The sequence below is a fragment of the Python bivittatus genome, unplaced genomic scaffold (genome assembly GCF_059951505.1).
Source record: "Python bivittatus isolate LINGU-HERP-01145 unplaced genomic scaffold, Pbiv_v1 ctg000080_np1212, whole genome shotgun sequence".
Lineage (NCBI taxonomy): Eukaryota > Metazoa > Chordata > Lepidosauria > Squamata > Pythonidae > Python > Python bivittatus.
Genome location: NW_028277035.1, coordinates 2,839,525 through 2,860,870, shown reverse-complemented (window position 1 = coordinate 2,860,870; position 21,346 = coordinate 2,839,525). Strand labels below are relative to the sequence as shown.

At 43.0% G+C, this 21,346-nt stretch overlaps 1 protein-coding gene across 1 annotated transcript; it reads left to right on the top strand.

Moving 5' to 3' along the window:
• The first annotated feature begins 1,586 nt into the window (after positions 1 to 1,586).
• On the top strand, positions 1,587 to 20,947 carry TRIM65 (tripartite motif containing 65). The gene is given in 7 exon segments (XM_007437230.4): positions 1,587 to 2,053; positions 3,815 to 3,910; positions 4,190 to 4,423; positions 9,414 to 9,579; positions 10,822 to 10,905; positions 18,573 to 19,100; positions 19,103 to 20,947. Coding segments are annotated over 7 exon segments (1,614 nt in total). The 5' UTR covers positions 1,587 to 1,609; the 3' UTR covers positions 19,165 to 20,947.
• The last annotated feature ends 399 nt before the right edge of the window (positions 20,948 to 21,346 follow it).

The window sequence follows — 21,346 nt, the reverse complement described above, 5'->3', positions numbered from 1 at the left end:
GGTTCTAGCTAAGAAATTCCATTGGATTAGGATGTTTAAGAATGGGCAAGACTTGGATGAGACAAAACTCCTTTGGGAAAACTGTTCCATAATCCAAGCATCACAATTGAAGAGTCTTACTGGGATCATACCCTGAACAATAAGCCATAATGTAGCTTGTTTGGTACTGGTTTAAGGTACTACGTGAGGCCAGCCATTGTGGTTTGTGTGCCTGAGGTTATGCTTTAGCATGATGTGTGATCCCAGCCATTTATGGCTGATTCAACAAACCATTGTTAAAAATCATGGCTTAGCCTCTGTGGGATAAGAACCAAGGAGTGACTTGTGACAAAGGCCCTTGTGGGCATAGTGGTGGAGAGCTGACTAGCATGTAACTGAAAGCAAACACTGGACTCCAGAGATGTAGAGAATTGGCATAGTTTATTCTCCCTTTCAGCATTCCGCAGTCACTTCAGCATTCTGGAACAGGGTTGGCAAACAAAATCAGATTCTTTGGAGGCTCAGCAGGCCAGACTAAGAACTCTCATTCAGATCTAATGCCAAAGTCCAGAGCATTCTCTATTTTTTCTCTAGCGGGTGTGTAAGCAGCACCCTCCTTGGCTAGGCTCTGGCTCCCTTTTGCCCCTCCTGACCATGCAGCTTGAAGAACCAGCTCTCTTCCCCGGCTGGACAGTGACTTTTGCCAAGGGCAGGCAATGTAGAAAGAGCAAGTGCCAACCTGAAGAGGGTAATCTAGCAACTTTCTTGGCTTTGCTAAACAGATATCTGCCACCTCCAGCCTCTCTACATCTTCTCCATCAGGGTGGCCTTTATGCTCAGCAGGCACTGATTCTGCCAACACTCATTTCCTGCTGAGGTGGCTTTCTCACAAGCAGGCTGGAGTCTTCCCTCCCATCCCCCCATGACTCAAGCGGAGTACACATCTTGAGTCAGTTTGATTGTGAGGAGACCTTGAAAGGTGCTGACCCTGGGCCATCTCCGGCTCTAACTCAGAAGCATACAGTTTTTCCCAGATCAAGGGCCCCTCCTGGGGCTACAAAAAGCAATAAGAAGGCCTGGGTGATAACTAGAATTGGTATCGTTTCATTTACATTTAGTTAAAATTAAATATAGTTAACATCATGCTCCAGCCATATATTTCCCCTTACGACCATTAAAGATTACAATTTGGTAACAACTTTTGGAAGTTTCTGGGGCCCACCCAAGGCTTTTAGGAGCTGTAGGTGACCTCAGATGGTCCAGAGTAAAGAATAATGCTCAAGCGAAGCATGAGAATAAATTAAAAACTAATTAAGCCTGCACTCTCAGAGTAGGTAGCACTGGCCTAACGGCTGTTTGAAATAAGGAAAGAAAAGTCACAAACCCAAAGCTGCTTTTTTCCCTTACAAAAAGGAGAATGCATTTAATATTTGGGTATCTGAGGACCTTAATGCTGTACTGTACTGTACTGTACTGTACTGTACTGTGTTATACAGTATACATAGCTTCTGTCCCTTTAAGGCTCAGTTTTTCTACATTCAGGACCTCCCCTTAGAGAGCGTAACTTGAGTCGTGCTTTGGACGGGTCATTTCCTTTTTCCCTTTACAATACTGCGCTTCCTCTGCGAAAATGGCTTCCGCTGGTTCTCAGAAGCTGGAAGAGAAACTAATATGTTGCATTTGCCTGGAGATATTTTCCACCCCTGTGACCGTGCCTTGCGGGCACAGTTTTTGTGAGAAGTGTATCACCAGCCACTGGGACAAAGAGGAACAAGGACTCAACGGGCAGAAGGTCTGCACCTGCCCCGAATGCCGGAAAAGCTTCCCAGAGAGGCCCGCACTCAGCAAAACCGTCCAGCTTGACAGCCTGGTGGAGCTGCTGAGACTGGAAGACGCGCCCCCGCTTGAGCCGGAGAAGGCAGCTGCTTCTCCGGCGAGGAAGTGCCCAACGCACGGCCGGCCCTTGGAGCTCTACTGCCTGACCGAGAAGCGCTGCATCTGCTGCGTCTGCACCGTGAGGACGTGCCCGCAGCACAGGAGGGCGCTCTTGGAGGAGGAGCGGAAGGCGAAAGAAGTAAGCGGGGCGGCCGGGCTGTTCGTGGGACGCTCCCGATAGCGAGTGCAATCTGCGGCCCAAACTTACAGAGCCTTTTTTTTTTTTTAATTCAATTCATATAGCCGTCCAACTCACTCACGGTGACTCCGGGCGGCTTCCAGAAAGAAAAACCCCAAATACAAAACCCCCTACATCCGCCCGCCCCCCTTGGCAACCGCAACGCATTTGCGGTAGCCCTTTGAGGGGCTCCGCATCAACCTGGGATCCCCAGGCCTGCTGGCAAAGCCATGACTTCAGGGCCTTGCGGAAGAGGATCGAGGTGGGGGCCACCCTAATCTCTGCAGGGATGATGTTCCACAGGGAGGGAGCCACCATGGAGAAGGCCCTTCTTCTCAGTCCCTAGATGGACCTTCTTAACGGGCAGAACTCGTCAGACACCCTGCCTCCCCAATCTGGTGGGTCAGGCAGATGAAATTGGGGAAAGGCGGTCCTTCAAATAACCTGGCCCCAAGCCATGTTATGGGCTGTAAAGGTGATAACTGGCACCTTGAATTGGACCTGGAAGCAAATCAGCTCCCCCAAGAGAGGTGACACATGTGCAAATCTGGACTTGCACAAAGCCATGCAGGCTGCCACAGTCTGAACCTTTTCAAGGGCAGCCCCGTGTCGAGCGCAGAGGCATCTAATGCTGAATGGAACTAGACTGTATGCCCTGTATGCCTAGAGCGTGTTGGCATGGCTCTGATTTTCAAATACTATAGTCATCTGTGGCACTCAGTTGTGGACTGGGATGTGTCCATAGATCCAGCTGTAGTAAGAATGAACATTGGTCTGCTTAGATTGAGGTTTCCCTTCTTTTCAGCCCAGCAACACCGAGGTCCTATTCTGGTGTTAAAATAAAGAGAACAGTGTCCCTGCTGAATGCGACATTTGCCCCAAATGGAACCAGGCAAATACATTCCAATGTAACAGAATTAAGAAGGGTTAGAGTTATAATTTTCTGAGGTGCTTTAAAGTATCTTAGCAAAGCTCCAACATCTCATGAAATTGTATTTCCTGAGATTTTATTTATGTATTTCACAGTATTTGTAATCTGCTCCAGTCCCAAAACACACTGTGCAGCTAACAACAAAACAGGATTAAAAATCAAAATAGAAACAATAAGGAAAAAAAATACAACAGCTAAATCTGGGATCACTGGCCATAATGAACCCAGGCCAAAGGCACATTGGAATAGTACTGCTTTACGGTAGTTGTTTTCTGAGATTGAGTAGCAGGGCTCTTGCGTGTCTGGGGGAAGAGTATTCTACAAGGTAGGGGCTACTACAGAGAAGGCCTATTGCCTGACTCTCAAATCATGCACAGCTTGAAATTTGTAATTGTTTTGTAGTGGTGGTATTTCACATGAGTTATGATTTTGACTTGAACCTAAGTCTAGATCTGAAGGTCTTGCTAAATCCAAATTATTACCATGGTTCAATACAAATGCGAGTTGACCCAATTGGCCCGTATACCATAAAGTTTTTTCTGAGCCCATCACTCTTTCTGAAGTGCATAGCAATTCCAGGATCTTCGCCACCTTGTTCCCATAATGCACACTGGCAGTAAGGTGACATTAATAGAGCTGTAGGACCTTTCCAAAAGATAACACGTGTAGAACTTTGGAAGAAATATCTGAAGGAATATGCCAACGTCTTGTGAATTTTTTTCTATAGGGCTGGAAGGATCAAGGAAAGTATGAAATGCTTGCCTATTTGAACTTCTAGTCTTCTTTGACAGGAGTCAATAAAGGAAACCTTGGAGGAAAAGCAAAAGGAGGCAGAAAAGATTGAAGCAGAAATCCAGAAACTGGAGCAGCAGATGGACCATATTAAAGTGAGTCCTGTAGAAATAGTTTGTGCTTCAACAGTGCTCATTTTAACTGCTCTTGTAGCAGTTGCTGAATAAGCAAAGAGGACTTCACTCCACCCGCCACCCCCCACCCCGACTTTACCAGCTCGTGTCCACAAGGTAAAGACCACCACCTCTTCCATTGCCCTCCTTCCACATTTTGTTTTGTTGCCACATGGTGCCTTAAGAAATGTGGAGAGAAACATTAGCTGCTATGGAGGTAACTTCCTGTTTTGAATGTTGGCTTTCTACCTGTTCCCCCAGGTTTTCTCAATGAAGTTCAGATCAGGAATTTTTCAAAAGTTTGAGCATCTCATGGAAACCCTAAAAGAATGCCAGAAGAAGGTGGTGGAGAGGGCTGAAAGTGAGCATGCAGCTCTGGTAAAGCAAATGATGGAGAACTGGAATTGCCTACAGCATTATATGGAGACTTTCACACAATACAACAAGACCGTGGAAGGGCTGCTGAGCTGTGCTGATGATATAATGTTTCTTGAAGTGGGTAAAAGATATGTGCCGTCTGTGTGTCATGAGAGTGTTGCTCTCATCGTGCTCTTAATGACGTTTCTTTGCCAAGCTGTGCGATTGGGATCAGGGTGTCAAAAGCCAGCAACTTCAGAAGCCTCCAATCATTTTTTTTTTTGACCCTGTACCTGCATTTCAAATGTTGAGAGCACGTTATGAGCACTAGCACAAATAACTTTAAAACAGTTGCCACAGTAGGTGTGTAGTTACTAGAAGCTAATGGTCTCTCTGGCCTCAGGACACTCCTTACTACCTCTTTCTGGCTCCTTTTCCTGGACAAGCAAGTGTAACCAGTCACTGTTTTTCTTTCAAAGGATTACTTGGGGGGCTTTCCAAAACTAAAGATGATGCTGGGGGTGACTGTTTTGCTTTAATTTGTTTTTTTCAGTGAAAAGAATCTCTTAAAAGTTGTTGTAAAAGTGAGGTGAGTTAGTCTGGCAAATACCAGAGTTGCTATCTACATGCTCATCAGAGCCCATAGGAACTCTACATTTGTCAGGTAGAAAGCAAAAAAGGATTAGCTAATCAACAAGGGAGGCAGTTGAAAACAGCCCTCTGTTCACTCCAAAGCTTGCTGGTGGCTGGCTTTCTCCCACTCTAGTTGTAAAGGATTCTGAGCAGCATACGTCCCTCCCTTAATAACTCAGGTTGAAACCAATACAATGAAAGCAACCATATCAGTAATAGCAATATAACATGTTTATAGCACTAGGGACATTAATCAAATTAAACAATTCAGTCAAGCCCATAAAAGAAACCTTCTGTTGCCAGAGGGAATAAGCATTCCAGCCTCCAAGGCCTGATGGAATCACCATGTTTTAATGGCCTTTTGGAAAACCAGTAGGGAAGAGGCCATTTAGATGTTTTGGGGGGGGGGGATGCCGTTTCATAGAAAGGGGGCAACAGTTACTTCTGTGGTCCCCGGAGATGACATTTCCTGAGCCAAGGGATACGGAGGGAGCCCACACTTTCATTGAACAAACTGATGTTATTGTAAGCGTACAGTTCCACAGATATTTGGGTCCTGAGCCATGAAGGGCTTTAATGTCAACCCAGTACCTTGAACTGCACCCAGAAATCAACTGGCAACCAGTGTAGCTCTCCAATCAATCAACTGGCAACTAGTGCAGAGTAGAGGTGTTATGTAGGAAAATTGTAACTACTCAAGCCACCACATTCTAAACCCTCTGTAGCTTCCCAAAGGTCTTCAAGGGTGGTCCCATGTAGGGTACACTGCGGTACAGATAATCCTCAGTTCAGCAACCATTTGAAGTTACAACAGCACTGAGCAAGTGGTACTTATGACTGGTCCTTTACGTTCCGGTCCTTTAAGCCTGCTGCAAAGCAAAGTCAATGGGAAGCCGGCAGGGAAGGTCACAAGTTGCTCGGGTAAATCTCTCCCACCCTGCAGCAGCTACCCCCAGCCCTGTTATGCCTTGCCAGCCCCTTGTGCACCCTGCAGCAACCACCTGCAGCCCTGCCACACCTGTGCAGCACCAGCCACCTGCACACCTTGCAGCAGCCATCCCAAGCCCTGCCATGCTCACACTGTGGCACGCCGCACCAGTCCTCCCACACCCAGCTGCAGCCAGTTACCTGCCTGCCAGCCTGCTTGCTAGCCGCCTGGGACTTAAAAATTCTTGCCATCCCCCCACTGAGTTTGCTTGTTGGAAGCCAGCAGGAAGTTGCAAGGAGGACCTTTCTTAATGATCCATGATCCTTGCTTAATGACAGCAATGGGGACTGCAGGGATTGCCATCACTAAGCAATGCAGTCATGTGACGACGTGCTTTATGACTGCATCACTTAGCAACAGAAATTCCAGTCCCAATTACCGTCATTAACCAAGGACTACCTGTAGTCTACTTAAGATGTAACTAGGGCATGAGTGACTATGAATAGAAGCTCCCATTCCAGGAGAGATTGTAACTGACACATAAGATGAAACTATGTGAAGGCTCTCCTCACCACAGTTACTATCTGCTCATCAAGCGAAAGTTGCAAGTCCAAAAGGATGTCAAACTACAAGCCATTTTGGGGGGGGGGGAGAAGGGGGCAAACCTATCTAGAACTAAAGATGACATTTTAGAATCAAAGCATTTCCAAAACACAAACCCAATCTTGCTGGGATTAAGCATGAGCTTGTTCTTCCCTATCCAGAACAGCACTTTGTTGGCATTATCTGTTCAGCCCAGAGTCAAGTTGCAAAGTTGAGTATCATTTTCATTCTGATGATACCTGACTCCATATCAATGGATGACCTAACCCAGAGATTTCATGTAGATATTAAATACAGCAGGGAGAGTGCTAACCTCCATGGTGCCCAACAAATGATGTGCCAAGGACTCAATTGCCTTCCCCCCCATTTTAGTGTGGCTTCATTAGCCATGCTAAAGAGTGAAGCTGAAGTGTCGTTGGGAAGAGGGGATTCCAGTAAGGATACATCCCCCTAACTTGGGTTGGAAGATGCCTTGGCAGTCTTTCTCATCTCCAGCCCATCTTGAGTTTTTCTAAATCAGTATGGAAATTGTGTTTTCCATCTTCACCTGACAAGCCTTTTACATATAGGTAGTTCTCATTTAGTGACCGCAACTGGGACCAGCAATCCGGTCATTAAGAGAAGCAGTTGCTAAGTGAAACTCTGATTGTGTTTATGATCTTACTTCAGTGTTTCTTTGCTTTACAGTCCTGCGAAGATCATAAATGCAAGGATTGGTTGTAAAGTTATTTTTTCATCACCATCATAACTGCGAATGGTTGCCAAACAAGGACTACCTGTACATGATTTGTATCATTTCTCTGGTAATGATATGGTTGGAGCTGAGATCTGCCCAGATCCTATTGGCTGTTTTTAGCCGCTGTGGGAACACAACCTTTTCTCTGGTCACTGTCAATATCTAGCCATGTTCATTTTGATAACATGTTGCTTTTGATGCTACTCTAGTTTATCAGAACTGTCTAGAAACAAATATTCTGACAAGCAGGTTGTTCTGTGGGGCATTGCAGTCCAGACATTTTTTCCATATGGATCTGATAATTCACACCAAGGTCACAAGAGTATATCATCATCATCATCATCCCACCCCAGTGAGGCACTACCTTGACGTGGTTGTGGGGCATTGTTGTTGTTATTTAAAGGTTCTGTTCTGACAGGTGACTAGAAGGCAGTGCTCTGGTCATCTGTCAAAGTTTACCACCTCCCCCAGTCCACTTTAGGGAAAGTGATTAGGGGATGTGTTACCTGTCAGCAGGAAATCCACCAATCACATCTTAACTTACACCATAGTAAACTATTAGGACAGTACCGCTCACTGGTCTCATTTCAGAGACGGAGACTAGCTATGTACAATAAAAAGTAACATTATAGAAAAAGCAAATTATATTGATATACTTTGTGCCATCTTACGGACAAGAGGAAAACACATTAAACTGGATTATTAGATGTGCCCTAAGTGAGCTTCTCCCTTTTTAAATAGAAGAGGATATTCATTCAGTGAAAGGAAGTATTTAGACAGAATTGAACATTAATAAACTTAAGGTTATTAATCTCAACATAAAACCAAGAATCCGGAGTGTGTTATGTTGACCTTCATGACTATTCTTGTTTTGCATCTGATGGGCTGAATAGTGTCAAGTAATAATGCTCAAGCAGATAACCAATAACCTAACCAATGCAGGTATCATGAACAGCGGCTTTTATTTACTTGTATTTGAAATATTTATCCCTTGTTTTTCAATATAGCCCCCAAAGTATCTTACAGTATAATTAAAACAATTACAAATAGCAATTATAAAAAAAAATACTGGAAAATTAAAGAATCACTGTATAGTCAATTTGATTGGGCAACCATTTTGAATCATTAAATGATGGATCATCACTGGCTGACTAAACTCACAATGGCAAGCTATGATTTTTCATGCTATTTATATGTGGCTTGTTTTGAGTGAGCTATAATAGCCAACTTCATATATAATGCTAAGGCATAATGGCAAGATTCATATACACAACCCAGTAAGTGAAAACAAATTCCATTCTGGCTTAGTGTGATGTGGACTGAACCAGTATAATATTTAGGTACTTTGTCAGTTGCATAAAGACAGAATTTCCATAGATGAGATGCTCTTAGCAGGCGGAAGAGCAGGGAGCTGGAATTTGACAAAAATCATAGCAATTAAGCATGTTGGCTGGTGTGGGTCTTCTGGGCTGTGTGGCCGTGTTCTGGAAGTTTTGTTTCCTAATGTTTCGCCAGCATCTGTGACTGGCATCTTCAGAGGGCAGGAGCACAGACAGGAGCAGTTCTCTCTGTGCCCAGGATGATGTGACCCTGTTGTGGGTATTTATAGAGATCAGCGAGGGTGCCTGAAAGGGGGGGGGCTGTGGGGGTTGGGTTAACGAGTGGCTGCTTGTTTCGGTGTCAGCATATGTCAGCAAAACAAGCAGCCACTCATTAACCCAACCCCCCCACCTCCCACACACACACACCCCACCCCTTCAGGCACCCTCGCTGTGCTCCTGCCCTCTGAAGATGCCGGTCACAGATGCTGGCGAAACGTTAGGAAACAAAACTTCCAGAACACGGCCACACAGCCCGGAAGACCCACACCAGCCATCGTATTCCAACTGTGAAAGCCTTCGACAATACAATTAAGCATGTGTTTATGGAAGTGGATGGTTCTTCATATATGCTGTACCCTTCTGGCTGTTTTAAGTTGAAAAGGTATTTTAATTACACATGGGAACAAGCTGGTGATTGATAAAATTATTCCAGACTCTGGCAATATATCATCTGTTCTAATTAGCAGTGAAACATCTGAACAGCCCTGAGAAACAGTCCCATAATTGCTGTCTAAGGCATGAAAGCAATCATCAGATCACATTTTGTCCCCTTTAATGGGATTTGCTATATTTTAGTTTACCCAGCTGTGCCCTGGTAGAATAATTGTTTCCTATTTTTTTTTGCAGGAGCAACGTCTCCTTTCTCCACCTAGTAAATTGGAAGTTCCTCCAGTCATTCAGCTTGATTTGGATAACAACGCATATGCCATCACTGAATTCTTCAATGAGTTCTTCAGGCTTTTGGAGGAACTTCAGTCACATCTTTTGAATCCACAAATGACTAACAGAAAAAGTAATAATCAAGCTATTTTATGGGCAATGAGAAAATTGGGCCAAACGTGACAGGTCAATTTTCTGGCAGGTATGAAAAAAATTAAGAGTCTGGTAGCACCTTTTCCTAGATCAATCTAACCACTCTGTGCATCTGATGAAGTGAGTTGCAGCTCACAAAAGCTCATGCCTTTTAATGCTGGAAAAGGTGCTATCAGACTCCTCCTGATTTTTTGCCACCTTAGACTAACATGGCTCTCCTCCAATGTCTGGCAGATGTGTGAAAGTATATTACAATAAAGTAAGAGTTGGCAGCTTTGTTGATGGTGGGAGCCACACTTTTTTTAATGGCCTTTGAGTCATGGCCAGAGCCAACTTCTTTGGGTCTTGTTTCCTTTGCAAAGAGGCTGGGTGAATTTAAGGAGTGAAATGGGTGCCTTACAGTCGTTTAAGCCGTCTTTTTCCCTTAAGTCTCATTGAAATGGAAGACATTGGACATTTTGAGAGGTTTGGATTGGTACAAAGTAGAAAAAAATACCTTAAGACCCAAACCCTTAATGCCCCCACTCCCAAGAATAGACTGAAAAGCTCTAGCTCGGCCCATTCTGGAGGTGTTTGTGAGGTTGCAAAGAGGGGTACCAGGAGAATTGCATAGGGCACATGCACCACAGTTAGTTCAACAGTGGTGAAAAAAAGAATTTTGAATATAAATTTGTAGGTTAAAGGATAATACTGTAAGAATAATAGGAAAATTGCTTCAATTAGTCTATTGAAAGAAACTTGATTTATATAGTAAGAATGATTTGAATGGATGCCTACTCCTCACAATAATCTGCAATGCCCAGATCACCTAAGAGACTTTTAAAATGTAATTGCACAAAGAAGATGTCATTCAGAGGCAGCAACTCACCAGGATTTGTCACTAAAAAGAACAATCTGTAATGACTTTCAGATTCACACATTTCTTGCCTCTCTTCCCAGCTTTCCATATGAAGCAGAAGATTACACGTTTCTGTTCTTTTTCCTGAATGAGTAATATATTCAAGGATAGGGTTTTCCTTAGTGATATTGTGGATTTTGTTGCTTTCTTTCAAATTTGCTCCCATTCAGAGCTATCAGGATGTATGTACCATTGAGCACTTTTACAAGTGTTATTTAATGGTCAGAAACTGCTTTTTAAAAATACTTTATTACCATTTGGAAATTGCTGGAGCGCGCTTTCTTCCTGCTGTTGAGTTTTTCTTCTCTATATTGCACTCTGCAGTCTCACCTGAGCCAAAGATATATGTGAAGAGGATGCCTGGACCTTGTTTTTCAGAGAATGAACTAAGGACAAAGCTTCTAAAGAGTAAGTAGCTGGGCTGCTAAAGTAGGGTCACATATTATTCATCAATATACACTAAAACGTCTCCCGCTGATCCTGTTTAGACAGTGAATGCACGGTCCTGCTTCAACTGTTTTAGTTGCAATCCCAAAAGGAATGTACAATTCCCAAAGGGCAGAAATGCTCCCATGAGCAGTCTTTCCATGTGAGCTGTGAGATGTTTGGGCTGCAGACTGAAAAGTGGGACAGAAATGCAAATTTCTGCAAGATGCCGCTCCCCTTCCATCAGAAGCAAACTCCTTATTGGCTCCAGGCCATGGACTGGTGACCACATTGGCTGAGTTTGCTGCTCCCCATTCATGCAAGAAGCTACTTATGCAAATAGGCCTTTCTTTGTATGTGTAAAGCATGTTGATCTTTGTGTTTGCTAATTCTGAAAAAAAATCAGAAAAGGACCTCACACTGCTTTCCTGCTGAAAATCTGCTCCCCCAACACAAACAGCTGCTTGTCCAAGTGATACTGAAACCACACAAAATAGGGGGAGATGACGAACAGCAGCCCAAAGAAGGAGAAAAAAATGTTTTCACCACAGCAGTCCAAGTGCCTATTACTAACCCCCAGGGGTTTTGGTGTCCCCTGTTCTGTTTTTCCCTTGGCTTCCCCTCTTTGAATATATTCTCTGTGCTTCCAGGTCTTTCTGTATGAGTGATTGAAATGAATTCCCTGGTTTCCCTGTAAACTCTCTATTGCCTAAGCATCATCTGGGTCTTTGCCTTTATGGTAATTCCAGGGGAGAGATCAGAGGCGCTTAAGAGGGGTGGTGCAAATACCCATAGAGGACACTTTTGCAGCTCTCCCTGCTCCCTTCTGGATGGAAGGGCTTGTAATCTGCCCAGAAGAGAAGAGCCACCTGTATGCCACAAGATACCTAACTGTTGTACTTTTATGCAGATTTCAATTGCTAGACCTTGGGAGTCCAAGTTTATTGAATAGCCCTGGTACAAGCAAATATGCATCTGTGGGATTGTCTCTTCCATCTGACTACAACATTTCCTTGCTTATGGGTACTGTAGGAGGGTTGGATATTTTCCTATAAATTGGAAAAATGCAAAATCACTTAATTCGCTGATAGATGGATCCTATATGTAAGTTCTGCTGAATTCAGCAGGACTTCCAAGTAAGTATATGCAGACTGAAGAGTGTGATAGAAATGCATGTTTGGGAAAAATTCCCTAGGCTTGGTAAGTGATGTTTCAGCAGTCTGTTCTTTATGACATTCCCTTCTTTATCAAAAGGACATAATTCTATCTTTTCATCTTTCACTTGATGTATTAAGAAGGAAGGAACTGGAGCGCGGTTTTGTATCGCCCAACAAATTCCACATCAAGAAAACCTATTTACTTTATCTACTTTTATCAGTTTCTGTTATTAAACTTCTGTGAATTGCCATGAACTGCATAATTCTTCTGGATGCAGTATTGTAGAAAATACAGATTTTTCAGGATAGATGTTTCATTCAGATATGTTTCAGAAGGGAGGAGAGGATATGTCTCAGCAGGCATTGCAGAAAGCACCATCGGCAACAAGAGAAACAGGAAAAACTGCAGAATAGCAGTAGGCACCTGGAAAGGTGTAAATTGCTAGGCTCCATTCACACAATATGCTGAGATAAAATACATTTGGCTAGTTAGCAGTGCAGTGTGTGGTGCAAACCCAGTTAGCGTGTTCAGTTTATGGCTTACCGTGTGGGCAATCCCAGGCAATTAGGTTAATTCAGTAAACCACTGAATTCATTAACCATGAATTAGCAGCCCTAGGTTTAGATTCAAATACCCTATTGTACAAGCATAATGCAATCTGAAGCATAATGTTAGTTTTTTTCTCTAAGACATATCCGCCATAAGATATTTCTGGAGGGCCCCACATTTGTCTGAAGCAAGTTTTGAGAAAGTAGTCCACGGCAGGAATTCTTCCTTTTTATCAGTGGCATTTTATGATCCAAGCTCTAATCCTTAATTTCTGCATTCTTCAATCGCATTATTATTTTGGTTCTGATGCTTTTAAAATAAGTTCCCCAATTTAGTAGGGATATGAAAAAAAAAAAAAGCATTGTGCTCCATAAACTATGTTGTCCCATTTTAGGTCAGATGAAACAATATTTGGAACACTTTGCCTGTTCTGGGTTTGGATGAATTGAAACATGTAACAGTTTCAAATGTTCTGGACATAGGAAACAGAGAGATTCAGAACAAGTTTTCTTGTCTGCAAAAATCAGGACTAGATTGGCAGCAGAAAACACAATACATTCTAAAACTGTGCTGCCATCTAGTGGTTTTGCAGGGTATTGCAGCCCAGCTCTAGTAGCCTTGGCCCTAACTTTCCCTGAACTTTTTTTTTTTTTTAATCTGCGCTCAGTCATTTCTGACCCTGCAGTGACTGCTTGGACGAGTCCTTTGCAGTTTTCAAGGCACTTGTTTCGGAAGTGGTTTGCCAGAGCCTCCTTCCTAGAGCAGAGCCCAGCTGGCAAGCACAAGAGGCGAGGCTTCCGTTGCTTCGCGCCCTTTTCGGGCGAGCGTGGTTTCGCGCTTACCGACAACCCCTCCCGACTCCTTTTTGCAAGGTGCCGCTAGCATTTTTCCTCCCACTGGAGTGAGAGTACCCATTTATCTACTCACGTGAGTTTTCAAACTGTTGGGTTGACAGGAACTGGGGAGGAAACAGGAGCTCATCCTGTTAACGCGGAGGCTGGACTCGAACCGCTGAAGCATCGACCATTTCTGGCCAGCCACTTTCAGCGTCATTAAGCCGCTGCGCCACCGCGTCCCCCTTCCCTGAACTTAGCACAACCATTTGTCCTGGAAGTATGTAGAGATATTCTAAGGCAGTGTTTCTCAACCTTGGCAGCTTGAAAATGTATGGACTTGTATGGAGTTGAAATCCATATATCTTTAAGTTGCCAAAGTTGAGAAACACTGTTCTAAGCAAAGAAAGGTGGGACAAACTCTCTGCCTGTGTTTAATCTCTCACAGCAAACAAACCTTTCAGTCAATTACTTTCTGTGGGGTAGGAGGACATCCTGACAGAATATGTTAGATTAATTTCATATAGTCCATTGGAATTACTTTAAAATGTTTTAAAATAAAACTCATCTTCCAAATCTATATATCTAACCCTAACTTTGTAGACAGTCAGGAGCATGAACTGTTTCTCTGCACCCCAGTATTTAAAGGTTCACCTGCAGATTTATCCTTTTTTGTTTCTGACTTGCTATAAAAATGCAGTTTCTGTCTATTAGAATGAGCATTAGTGAAAAACAGAACCGTTACCCAGAAGAGGGACTCTCCTAGGAAACACAAACAATTGTTCCCTGCCTTACTACCTGTATTTACATCCGAAATGCACACTGAATGCACATTAGGATTAGGGTTACATGTATAATACTCAGAACAAAAAATTGCTTATGAGTCCTGCACACACCTTGATCAACAAAACAACTCTTCATTTGTAGCAACTGCAGCAAACAGGTTGAAACCAACAAGTTCAAACATACCTTTGTAACAAAATGCACCATGGATTACATCAGCTGTGCACAAGAGCATTTTGAAAATGGGCTTATCTATCTTAACAAATTTTACAGAAAGAAATACAATTTTTTTTTAAAGAAATACATGAAAAACAACAAACAACAAAACCAAACCAAAAAAACCTCTGCAACAACAGGAAGGGGGAAACTATCTATCTATCATTTCCCCCTTCTTGTTGATGTAGGGGTGTGTGTGTGTGTGTGTGTGTCTCACACGATCATCAAATATTAAACAAGTTTCTAAATCTATATTAAAGAAAATAAGTGACCATTCCTTAATGTTACAGAATGTCATAAAATCTATGCCAAAGAAAATATTGAGTCATTTTTTATTAGTAGATAAAATTCCCTTTTCAGGAACATATGTTACACATCTCCTAAACCCAGTGCTTAATATAAGGAATATTACTACTTGATAGTGTCTACCAGGCACCGTGACTACTACTGTGACACAGAGTTCAGGAAGGTGTGGTTACACTGGCCCTGCTCTTTGGTCCTGCTGGCTGCTGCGCTTTCGGTGTATCTTTAAAGATAAAGACGCTTGCTGCACATACAAAGGCATCCTGAATCTCAGTGTCACCTGGAACCAAGAAGAAGCACAGAGTGCACGCACATGTAAACATCAAAGCAACCAAACCAACATCTAGTATTTTTTCCATTTCTATGACTTCTGTGTGATCTTAAGCACAGTAGTACACGTATGTGTGCCTAGAGACACACTGATGCCTACAGCATTTCACCTGCTTTTCTTTTGAAGGCTACACTTATTAACCCACCCACGTGAAATCCAGCTTTCCCCCAAGAACCTTTACAAAAAATGGAAGTAGGTTATCCATCAGACAGTCAGGCAATGAATGGTAGGTAAGAAGGATAATCTTCTCTTCCTTCGGCCTAGACTGTGTGGTCTGCTGTTGGCCAGAACATTGCCGCCATGATGTGTGTGTGTGTACTTCATGTGGCTTCAGAGCCAGCTGGCTCAGGGATTGGGGCCCAGCAGTATAATCACTGGCCATGTATGAAGGCTCATTGGCCATGGCCATGGGTTTAAGGGAAGGGGAGGAGCCATGGGAGAGATGGTGGATGAAACCCACTGCAACTTGTTGCAGGAACTAAGCAAACTCACATGGAATCTACACCAATGTGAGTCTCACTCAGTGGTGTTACCCAGGGACTGAAAGAGACATGTGGAATCCTTCTGGTGTTGCCTCATTCAGTAGTTTGAGGAACACAATCGAGGGACTCATCCCATGAGGACTTGCTTCACTGAGCAAGTGACTGGCTCAGAGTGTGACCTGGTTGAATTGGCATCTCAGGAATAGCTCTCCTCACTGTTGGCTGTATCTGGGCAGTAGGCAAGTAAGTGCTAGTGCTCTGGAGAATGGGGCAGGGGACTAGCTCTTCACCTCCCTCATGTGGCAGGTCAGAGAAATCTAACAAGAGGAGGTTTGTCTTAAGGAAGATGGATTGTTTCACCAGGTCATTGTCCAAGCATGAGTGACAGGTTGTCATCATGTCCCCTGTCTGTAGAACACTTCATTCAGGACATTGGTTGGTGAGTAAAAGACCAAGCACCCAATGCCAGGCCTTGGCAGTTGCCCCAGACAGCAGCAGATCTGTTCTCTCACCTTCCTATGACTAGCTCAGATAGTGCAGGACAGAGCAATGTGCACTACTGGCTAAGCCCAAATACACTCATCCCTGGCAATGTGCCAAGTGTGCTGTCTCAAATTAAGGTTTGCACACTAACTCAGGCCAAAAATGATACCTCGGCTGTTGTTACTAGGGGAGGAGTGTCCACTGGATGGCCCTAGTCCTGTACTCCATTTGAGCTAGGGGTCCTCTCTACCAGAGGAGACTGTCAATATGAATAATCATTCCCTCCACCTTTTGGATCACACAAGGGGACAAACTGAAATGATTCTTTGGAACCCAAGGGTTCAGCCCCTGCTCAACTCCAGTCTGGAGTTGGGTTGCTAAGTTTCTGCCATCCTTGGAGTGCAGCTGCTCCTGGAGGTAACGAAGGAGTGTTCTAAGAAAGAAAGCAGGGCAGAACGTGATTCAGTACAGAGGCTTCTGCGCTTGATGTTTGTTGCAAAGATGAAAATAAGTTGTTTCCTGTCCTTTGTAAGTGAATGGGAAGATCTCAATGTGCAGGTAGGAGTACAGTGGCCTTGAAGCAGCAGTGTTGCATCATGCTTTCTATATTTCCTTATAGTTTATTTAGTTTATTCCATCATTTTTTAAAAAATCAAGTGTCTATATTGTAAGTATTGGGGGACGCGGTGGCGCAGCGGCTTAATGACGTTGAAAGTTGCCGGCCAGAGGTCAACGCTTCAGCGGTTCGAGTCCAGCCTTCGCATTAAACAGGGTGAGCTCCTGTTTCCTCCCCAGTTCCTGTCAACCCAACAGTTCGAAAACTTACGTGAGTAGATAAATGGGGACTCTCACTCCGGTGGGAGGAAAAATGCTGGCGGCGCCTTGCAAAAAAGGAGTTGGGAGCAGTTGCCGGTAAGCGCGAAAAACCGTGCGCGCCCAAAAAGGGCGCGAAGCAACGGAAAGCCCGCCTCCTGCGCTCGCCAGCTGGGCTCTGCCCTAGGAAGGAGGCTCTGGCAAACCACTTCCGAAAAACAGTTGCCTTGAAAACTGCAAGGACTCGTCCAAGCAGTCACTGCAGGGTCAGCAATGACTGAGCGCAGACAAAAATATATATATATATATTGTAAGTACAAAAAAAAAGTGTAATTGTACCTCTGTGACTGCATAGGTGTATGTACATTACGTAACTGAGTAAATTGCTTGCCCTACAATGATGGCATTTTCTATGGTACATCCAGCCAAAGTTATTTTACTGAGCACTGATTGCACAGACTCACCATTCTTGATTGTTTCTAGTCCATCTGCTTGATAAGGCTTCATTTATGTGGCCCTCCAGTCTATCTCATAGTTTATAGAGACAATCGTGGGATCAGTGTAAACTGAATTATGTTTATAGCTCTTTTAAGTCTCAGTCAGGTCTCCTGCTTTGTTTTCTCTCTGACTTTTTTTTTTAATTTGTAAGGTTTTAAAAAGAGACTTTGTATGCATAGATTATCACAACATGAGGAACCAGTTAATTAGATCTCTGTTTAATTTATAAGCGGCATACCTTTTTCCATAAAAGTAGATGCAATCGCTCCTTTTCTTTGGCAAAGATGGAAACTAATCAAACCGGAGAGCCCTAACTGCTGCATATAGAGATGATTGTTTTCATTAACTACAGGTAACAGCAATAAATAAGGGATAGTCTGTGATGTGTATATATTTGTGTATATGTCTATATACTTCCTGTGTTTGGATTTCTGGTTTGTATCCCTAAGGGAAATAATTATCTCATTAATCATATTTAGGCAGAATGCTAATCAAAAGAATGCTGAATTGCCAGCAAGAACAGACACTCTTTATAGTTATCATGGCATAGATTTCAGAAAGGCAACTGTGAGCTCTTCAGCTAGAAGCTAGTTTTCAGTTTTCATCAACTATATCAAGGGAGCCAGGCTAGAAACCGGGAGACTAGTCCTGCCTTAGACACAAAGCCAGCTGGGTGACCTTGGGCCAGTCACTCTCTCTTAGCCCTAGGAAGCAGGCAAGGGCAAACCACTTCTGAAATACCTTGGCAAGAAAACTTATCCAGGAATCAAGACTGACTTGAAGGCACAAAATTATTACTATTATATCAACCTTCCTACTTATTACTATGGTTTTGTATCTTCCAACCTTAACAAGTTAACTTTTCATTATGTATCTGACATGGTTTCCTAGAATCCAAGTTAAAGACTCCACATCTAAAAACAGTGGTGACTTGTGACACTAATAAACAAGAAGCAAAAGTACATTATATCATCTAGGGTTTAGAAAACACAGCATAATGAAGAAGGATCTGCCCAATAATACCACTCCGGACATTTTTAATTACACCAATACTTTAATAATACCATCCTGCTGTATAACATGTACTTCCCTTCAATTGACTTGCAAAATAGAAAATACCCCAGGGAGCAGTGAATCAATGGTCTTAAAGATTCTTGAGTTTTGCTTTCTCCTAATATGTTATCATTATCACCCCCACAGATCAGCAGAACTTGACATTTGATCCAATCACAGCTAACAAATACCTGCAGTTATCTGATAACAACCAGAAGGCAACTCATCCCCAAGGTTTTCACAAGCCAAAGCCAAATGACCCTCAAAGGTTTGAGCCATGGCAAGTCATGTGTACTCAGAACTTCAGCCAGGGCAGTCACTACTGGGAAGTGGAGTTATCTGACCACTCTGTCATCGTTGGCGTAGCTTGTGAAAGATTCACAAGGAGGAAACAGACTCATCAGAAATTCACCATTGGGTTGGATAAACTCTCCTGGGGCCTGCATGTCCAAGAAGACAGCTATGTGGCTTGGTACAATAACAAGTCTGCAAAGATAAAAGAGCCTCTCTGCAAATTCATTGGAGTTCTGTTGGACTGTGATCAAGGAGTTATATCCTTTTACAGCATAGACAATAATATGAAATGCCTTCATATTTTTCACACCACCATTACGGAGCCTCTTGTCCCAATTTTCTGGCTTTGTGAAGGTACAGCTGTGACCCTTTGCCAAAGGCCATTGTAACTGATGAGAGGTCACCTGCTTTACAGGCAAAGGTTGTCCCTGTGGAAAAATGCTGAGGCAAGCAAATACATCTGGAGTATTGAAAAGAAGTTTTAAGTTGCTTGAGTGTACAGAGACAAATGTTGCATTTCTGTTTTTTATAGCTCCCTTGTGAGTTGCAAGTCGTCCTTGCCCTTCCAGGTAAAGATGCAGCTAGGTGCTAATGCAGCATAGAACCTGATGCACATCATTTTGGTGCTGAATAGAGCTTTCTGGCAATCTACAAAAAAATACATGAATGGGAATAATGAAATAGTGTAAACAAAAGGATAATCAACTTTTAATTGGGAAATTGTCATAGCCAATAGAGAACCAAGTTGGCAGAAAGCAGTAGTGTTGAGAATTTACCCTGGACAAATCACTGTTCACAAGTTCTCTAGTCACTTCATTGTGAAAGTATATTGTGAAACTGTAAGTACATACAGTTTCTCATACTTGTGACTGAGTAGTAACCATTTCTTAAGAACGTGCATTCCAGAAGGCAATTTTTAAAATTTATTTCTGTACCTTTTTTTCCTATTAGAGGAGACTAGAGTATTTTACAAAAGAACCAAAACAATCTTTTTTAAAAAGTAAAAACATTGATAGCAAAACAGAATTATAAAAATATAAACATTAATGTTCATTTTTTAAAAGGCAGTTAGGTCTGGAGCAGGTTTTATTCTGTTTTCCTATGTGAAAATTTGCAGGGAAAGAATATGTTTATTTTTCTATGCAATTGTGATGTATCTACAACTAGCATTACAGATTCTTGTTGTGTTTATTATCAGTTTTATACTGTTTGTTCCAATGGAAAGTTGGAATGAAATTGTGTGAAGTTCCTCAGAACTGTCCATCAGCAAGATATCTCCCAGAAAATCGAACAGAACAGGGCCGTATTTGGTATATGTGTGGGGTGGGGGGTGGAGAAGCTGGAAAAAGAAAGATCAGAGTTGAAAATGAGTCAGATCTGGCTAGAGGCTGTTGGGGAAAAGATCCAGGAAAAATAATTTTTCAGTCCATTTCTATGGGACAGGCAGGAGGCAGTGGCTCAGTTTGCTGTCAATTTCTCCATTCTAAGCACTCTCCCTATTCGACTGACCCAGAAGGGACCATTATTAAAGAGTTAGAAAGAATTCCAAAAGCCATGCTATGCATTCTTCCCCTATCTTGTTTATTAAAGAGTATGAGGTAGGAATTAAACTGAGCAAATATATTTGCTTTTTGTCTTTTTAAAAAGGTTGCTAAATTCTTGGATTATACTTTCCTTTTCTGCCTGTGAACTGGGCCATGCCTGTAATCTTCCAGGGCCATAATAGCCCAAGAAGAGTAAAAATTCTGGGAGTTGAAGTCCGCACAGCTTAACGTCGCCACCGTTGAGAAACGCTGCTTTAAGTCATGCCTTCTGCTACTTCCTACCCCACCTCTCAAGTAAAAAATAAAGCCATCTTTCCATTTATTAGCATGGAGGAGGAACAGCACTGCGGGAACTGAAGGGGCTGGACCTTCCACCAACAACCACGTCACTATAAAGTCCTTGATGACGTCTGCTGGTTTCTTGGCAGTGCCACTTGCTATATCAACAGGTATCTCCAATATTACATACACATCCAATTATGCACAGCGCAATGTTATCAACTTGTAAAAGGCTTAACTGCTGAAAGGATGCAACTAACAATTTCAGATCCAAATGTTTACTCTTGCCCCCAGTTTATAAGTAGTTGTGACAGACTGATTAAAAACAGAAAAGGGAAAGAGTAATATATTTCAGCTGTGTTTTGAGAGCGCTAGGCAACGCTGGCCAGGTGACAGGAACTGCAGTTGTGTTTTCAAGCTGTCACCTGTGCATCTTTCCTTGGGAATAAAATCAATTCATGGACACTTTGAAGAAATTAAGAACACTTAATTCGTGCAGCAAGTGTATGGCTGAACGTGGCAGTTGCATAAATATGGGGCAAAACAGCCAGGCTTCCTCCTCAAAAAAAAAAAAAAGTTAAAACAGAAATTTGACTGCAGCAAAACTGGGAGATGGGGGGAGGGAATCTGTCAGCAATCTTATTCCTAATACCCTCGCTAAGTGTTAACACCCGGCTTAAATGGACGAGACCCGGGAGGAAGAAGATGATGCAATCGTGTCCTGCCCGGAAGAGTCGACGGCGGCGGGGGAGTGGGAACGGTCGGCTTCCCTAGTCCCGAAGCACCCGCTCGGATTCTTTCGCA